Below are 7,237 nucleotides of genomic sequence, written 5' to 3'. Positions count from 1 at the left end.
TTGTCTCTTATACTTAACACTCATATCACTCTTTTTGACGGGAAGGACTAGAAAATCCTAAAAGAAAGGCATTAATAACCATCTCACCACTGTTGCCAGCCAATCATAATATGACACCTGTATGCTTCGGCATAGCAAAAGTGCAGTGTCAATGACATTTGTGTGCTTAGGCATAGCAAAATTGGAATGTCAAATATCATTGGGTATTTCTTTTCTCTCTCTAATACGCTCATGCATTATATGTTTAAAAGAAAAATATACAAAGAAAAAATCAAAAGCAAAAAGATCAAAAATGCTTTAAAAATGATTGCAGGCATGTATTCTAGGAGATGTGGGAGTTATAGGATGTACCTCAAAGGTGATAGTCCCCATCAAGTAGTTATGATTGTGTGTGAGTTAAAGATTTTATCATATCTCAAATCGTCATAACACGCATACACTTATACAATCTTGCAATATTTTTCACACACAACACGCAATATTCTTTGCTATTCTTGATACATGTGCAGATACAATGTGATTTGGCCATCACGAGGTTTTACATGTGTTAATGTATGCTCACTAAACTGTCTTGACTTGTTTTTGAAATATAAAATTGGTTAGACTTGTTTAGTGTGTGTATGTGTGTGTGTGTGTGTGTGTGTTTCTTTTTGAAGATCCATGTGCTTAAAATATTTATTTAGAGATGATTTTGAGAGCTTAATATGTTGATTGGATCATTGGTTGAGTTGCATGTTGGATTGCATTCATGTCTGTGTTTTTCACTTCTCGAAAAACTGTTTTCAAAAAAGCTGGCTCGACAGCTCCTCGATACCTAGCTATCTGTCGAGCTTCTAAGCTTTTTCTTATCGCAATCTCAACAGCTTCTTGACACCTGGTGGATTGATTGAGAAAGCTCCTGTCTCCTCGATAGCTTCTCGATACCTAGTGGATCGATCGAGATCCTTTTAGCCTTTTGTTGATTTGTCCCTCGACAGATCCTCGACAGTTGCATCTGTCGACATCTATTATGCTCAACACCTGTCTCGCCACCTCTCGATCGATTGAGATTCCCTTGCATGCATTTAATTTTTCTTCGTTTTGCGTTTTTTTTCCTTTGTGTCCATAGCATCTTGTTTTTCTTTTTCTTGTAGGTCTATGGTTCCTTGTTCTCCTCGTTCCCTCTCTGTCAGTTTTCTGTTTGTCTCCGTCATGTCCTTTGACTTTTTATGCCCTTTGACAATCGTGTCAAAAAGGGGAAGAAATTTGAGAACTGAATGTCTTTCCTCAGGGGGAGTAATAAATTTAGGGGGAGAACTTCATGTTAAAGGGAAGAATGTTTTTGATGTAACTAACTTAGGGGGAGAGTTAGTTTGATACACATTGATATTGATATATTTTTTGTGTTGTGTATCTTTTGGTGTTCTAACCATTTACGTACATCATGTGTTGATTCTATATTTGATGATGATGTATGTGTTTCACTCTTTATCTCACATGTGTTGTTTCTTTTCTCTCATTATACACATGTTTCTTATTTATTTAACTTGCCATTATTTTCCACATGGAACCTTGATGTGTTCTGTTTAGTGCCTTTCAGGAAAGACAAGTTAAAGCCAAGTCAAGATTCTGAACCTTCTTCTTGCAGCAACTTCCAAGGTTTAGATCTTTTCCACTAGGCTTATTTATTCTGTAATCTTGAGTAGAATGTATTCTAGGACATTCAATGTACTCTTGTGGTTTTGTCACGGATTGCCAAAGGGGGAGATTGTTGGGGACATATTTTTATGCAATTGGCATATTCTTTGACAAAACGCACTTTACTTGTATTTTGGTAAATCAAAGTAGGTTCAAGATAATCATTACAAGTGGTTAAATTGAAGACATAAAGACTACTCAAGGACTACTCAAGAAAAGTGCAAATCTGTAGGTCTCGATACCTGCTCGATAGAATCTCAATCTGTCGAGATTCATTAAAGCTTGACAGATACCTCGATCGATCGAGCTTACGGGTTTTCAGATAATAGCCAGCAATGTTTTTATTCTGAAAGGCTATTTGTTTATGGGTTTGTATAATACTTATTGGACTAGGAAAACTCAAGGTTTGTATAAACCTATTTAGAATAGGAGAGCCCATTAAGCCCCTATTTAAAGGAGGTGGGAAAAAGAAAAGAAAAAAAACCTAGAGAGCTTCATAAGGTTTTCTTTTTCAAACCCTAACCTCCACCTACAAAAGAAAGAGTTCTTGATGCGTTTCTTGTATGCCTTTAGGTTCTGTAACCAAGCAAAATCTCTTGCACCAACATTGAAGATCTTATTGGTGTTTCCATGTGAAGCTACTGCAAATCAACTACAACAATCAAAGGGTTGCTGTGGAGTTAGTAATGTACTAGGATTCGTGCAAAGGAGTAAGTTACGTACTGGGATCCGCGCACTAGATTGGTTAGTCACGTACTTGGGAGTCGTGCATCTGAAAGGGGAACTGTCACTACAGAACAAGTACAATTGGATATTGGGGTAAGGGTTCAACTGTAGGTTGGTAAGGTACTTGGGATTCCTTTACTTGTAACCGCTTGTTATGATAATAGTAGAGTTTCGGGAGTGGTAACCTGAAAATCACTCGGTGGGGTTTTTACCGTTAGGTTTTCCCCATTTGTAAACAAATCACCGTGTTATTTATTTTCCGCTGCATAATTAGTTTATTGGTGATTTGTTTGTGCTACCACATTTTTGCATGATAAATTGATTAATTAATAACTTGGCTAATTAATTAATTAACTTCTACCACAAGGGATCATTCAGTTTGTGGCCTATCACTTAGCCAATGCAAATCTGTGACGGTCTGCATGCATATTCCACAACGAATGTCCGCAATAAGAAGCAACTTCATGTGGCTAGAGCATGAGATCATAGAAAAGAGTTGAAAAAACAAGTTTTACGACTTTTGGAAGTGGTGTAGTTATCAATGACCACGTAAGAAACCAATTAATTTGATCTGGGTACATCTAGCAATGAGCCTCAAATAGAGTTAGAGCTCCAATATTGCCCCAAAAAGGCAATTAAGGGCAGAACAGAACGAGAATTTTTTCAGGGAGTCGAAGATTAAAAAAAGAAAGAAAAAAGGATCACTAAATTTTTTCAAACGAACCGTTCTGAAGGAATCTCCTCTAATCCACTAGCAACTTTTTTTTTTTTTTTTTGTTATATTTGATTTTTCAAATCCATTCCCTCAAGGCCTTCTTCAATTCTTTCACTCATGACTTGTTATATTCTTCCAATTACATTTTGTACAACTCTTCCTCTCCTCATTTTCACTCTTATTCTCCCCCTCTTCTTTTGGACCCAAGCAATATTCTTCCAACAGTTCTTTCTCTTCCATCTTATTTTTCATATTAATTTTTCATGGAAAATTTTTGGCTCCAAACATATTAATTTGGAGCTATTTTGCTCTAACTTATTATATGACGGTTAAAGTGACCATTCATGTGTAGTTTTTGTCATATGCTCTTTTAATATATTACTTGGCTTGTTTAAGTAATACACATAGATAGTCTTATAAATTATCACAGAATAAGTTGAAAAAGGTAACTCCAATCAAGTTTGGAACTAAACTTTTCCCATTTTTCATTACTCTTTTTTGTCCCATTTATATGTCATAACCTCCATTTCTTTAACATTTTAATTGTTTTGGTAGTTTTTTTTTCATTGTTTCTAATATTTTATTATTGATCTAATTGTTCCATCACATTTTCTATAAATTTTATTTTCATTCATCTCATTATAATATGATAACATAAATAGCAACTGTTGGAAATGTCCGATATAAATTTGATAAAATCCAAAAACCAAAAAAATTGATTCAAGAATAGTATTTTCATTTTGACTCTATCAAAACTCGCAACATTATGTTTTACTCACCAAAACTACAAAAAGAGATCATTTTTATATTATAATCTATTCCTCCTTCTTTTCACTGCATCAACACCAAAACATACATACATAATTAGCCTTCACTTTCTTAATTTTTCCAAATTCTTATTCTAATAGTTGAAATTGGTAAATTAACTATAAAAAAAAAAAATACAAAAAAATGGCATATTTTCAAACTCAAAAATTTAAGCCTTTTGTATTCAAGATATTATTATTATTTTTTTTTTTTGATAATGATTAATTTGAAATCTTCCTTTTCATAAAATTAATTCCACAAAGAGAGGGCATGCTTATAGGAACGGAAGTCAGAGCTTTTGTCTAACCCATATTTATGGTAGTGTTGAGGTCCATGAGGCATTGGTGGTCCTAGATGAGTTGATACCTTCAATATAGAAACACTACATATGGGCAAGTTGGCTATTTATATTTTTTGGGCCTCATTGGACCAATTTAACTTTTGAGAGGAAGTTACTTACAAGTCTCCAAAGTATAGGATACATACTTTTACTATAAACCCCATTCAAAAAAAAAAAAAAAAAAAAATCTTAGGGGTTGGGAAGGCCATGGCATCACTTGGTCTCTAGATTAGATTCAAATCTTTGATCCTAAATTGTTGTCAACATGTTTTATATCGATGTATATACTACTTTGTTGTTATTATTTTCTTATTTTTACATTTAAATAAATTAGTGGGTAATACAATGTAAAGCCCTCGATATACGAGGGCAAATATAATTAGTTGATTTTATTGAGATATTAACGTACTACTTCAACCCGTTCAATGGGGTGGATCCCAAGGTTATGGCTCTTGCAGTCAAATATTTTATATTCTAGATAGTTCCTTTTTATTTGAAACTACTTTTAATTATAAATGTTTACAAGAAAATATCAATTTTAATATAAAAATTTATGAAATAGAGATAAATTTGTTATTTGAATCTCAAATAGGATTTTTTGATAAATTTTTACTCAACATAAAAAATATAACATAAGATTTTAATGAAATTCTCACACGTCAACAAAAAATTGATAAAAAAATATATATTTTTATTCACTTATTATATATAATTAAAGATAATAAAATAATATTAACAAACTTCCACATAACATTTTGTCTTTAATTGCATTAAATGGCTCAATATATAAATATATTTGTTATGTTAGTTAATATAGAATTTCAAGTGACTCACTATTATTATGAAGGTCGTGATAATATATATATATATATATGTATGTATGTGTAATTTGTAATTAATTTGTGCATAACATGAACATGAACTGATGAACATGCTACCAATTTAAATATGAAAGAAAGAAAGAAATTCCGCTTAAATTTATTGCACTAAGCCTCAAACTATATCAAGCTGCCTGCTAGTAGGTGTAACCCCACAAAGTTCGAATCCATGGTGAAGGTGAACTTCATGTCATACAACATGAGAGTTATTATCTCTCTTGACTTGCACAGAGAGCTCTAGCTTCGTGATTTATGTCAGAAAAATTGGTTGCAACTTGGCCACACTTATCCTATAAAATGGTTGAATGGCCGGCATTTCTACTGCAAGCCAATTTCGACTATCGATAGAGCAATACATTGTGATTGAGAAATGGCCTTGAAATTAGTTCTCTTTGTTACCGTAATGGTTGCTGCATTGGCACTTCCAATAGCTAAAGGCACTAATGTTGTGGTTGAGGTCCAGCCGTCTTTTGTGCCTTGCAGTTTAGGTGCGAATGTTACTGCCACCCCACCTTTCCCAAGTAAGTTTGCTCTGAATTTGTTACAGTTAGTCCAATGCACCATGACTACACACATTAGTCTCAGCTAATAAGGTACTTCAATCTCACCATTGTTTTGTTATGTTTACTTCTAGATGCTCAAGTACAACTGCGGTGTGGAGCTAGAAATGTGGTTGCTAGTACAACAACCAATGCCAGTGGAGTATTTTCATTTTCCTTGGATTCTACACAACTTTTTCTCTCACCAACAGTACTCTTGAATCTTTGCAATCTAGTGGTTACAACACCCCTCTCCACCTGCAACTCCACGCTTCCTCCTGTGGGAGTCTTGGAATCGCGCATACAGTTCATTAGAAGCAGTGTTTTGGGGCTCCGTATTGTTCTCACGTTTGGGCCAGTTGGGTTCCGTTACAGTTCCTCAACTTGAGGAATAGAAGAGTATTTACATGAATAAAGTCAATTGAACCAATGATATAGTATTTTCCTTTCCAACTCCTTAATAATGTTATGAAGATTGTCATCCAATCCGTAAACTCCTTTCCTAATTAAGGAGTACTCCTGTTGCTATATATAATTAATAAAGCCTTTAATGTCCTTCAAATGAATATAGACTTAGTTGTGGATTTCGTTTGACTTGTATATGATAATCAAGGCTATGTTAATTGGCAAAAAACCTTTTTGATGGTGTTCGTTTTGGTATTATTGTATGAAGGAAGTAAAAGTTTAATTTTAAAACTTATTTTAACCGGAAAGAATTATAGCGTTTAGAATATTTGGTAAACTACGGGGTTAAGTGTTGGAATATTTTTATAAAAATCATAATATTTTATATTTATTATTATTTTTAACTATTTGTTAAGAGTTGGCTGCCTAGTAAACGTTAGTGGCTAACGTTTTTCTATTATTCAATCTTAATTCATTGCTTTAAACCATCATCTTTAATTGGTTGAGTTTGTACATTTTTTATGTTACCGTTGACATTGATATATTATGATTCAATATAATTACTATTTACTGTCCATTTTAAAGATAATTATAACAACAATCAAGTAAATTTAAAACCCAAATAAACTTGATCTTTATTGTATGTTTCTTCTGCCAATATGAATATGTGGCCAACATGTCCGATTTTAGATGAGAAAATCAATTTTCTTATAGGCACCATTTTCACGTAAAAAAGAAAACTACCAACATTTTTGCAAAATCAAAATTCGAATCTCATGAAAATAAGATATCCTTCGATATACTATATTTTTGGGTAAAAGAAATGTACTATTGAGAGATTCCTATTCTACAAGCGGTGTGGGCTTGTAAGGATAATCAGCAAGGTGGCTGAGTTGTTGTATCCCGAGGGCGGCACGCACAATGTTATTAGTCTGCTACACCAGAAATAGGAATGGCAATGGGTTGGGTTTCTTTATACCCAAACCCGCTCTGCGGGCTAGTACTCTTTACTTGAACTCAACAGGTTTGATAAACGAGTTTTTTATTTTTTATTTTTATTTTTATTTTTTCATGCCCCAAACCTGCCCTGTCTAACCAGGTTAGATTTGGGTAGAAACCACAGCCCAATAAAAGAAAAAAGATGGAATTG

At 33.5% G+C, this 7,237-nt stretch overlaps 1 protein-coding gene across 1 annotated transcript; it reads left to right on the top strand.

Moving 5' to 3' along the window:
* The first annotated feature begins 5,472 nt into the window (after nucleotides 1-5,472).
* On the top strand, nucleotides 5,473-6,248 carry LOC126689031 (phylloplanin-like). The gene is made up of 2 exons (XM_050384005.1): nucleotides 5,473-5,664; nucleotides 5,778-6,248. Exons 1-2 carry the CDS (start codon nucleotides 5,514-5,516, stop codon nucleotides 6,068-6,070), a joined length of 444 nt encoding a protein of 147 aa, XP_050239962.1. The 5' UTR covers nucleotides 5,473-5,513; the 3' UTR covers nucleotides 6,071-6,248.
* The last annotated feature ends 989 nt before the right edge of the window (nucleotides 6,249-7,237 follow it).

This window comes from Quercus robur, chromosome 6 (genome assembly GCF_932294415.1).
Source record: "Quercus robur chromosome 6, dhQueRobu3.1, whole genome shotgun sequence".
NCBI classification, from domain to species: Eukaryota; Viridiplantae; Streptophyta; class Magnoliopsida; order Fagales; family Fagaceae; genus Quercus; species Quercus robur.
This window is presented reverse-complemented; position numbering and strand designations above follow the sequence as displayed.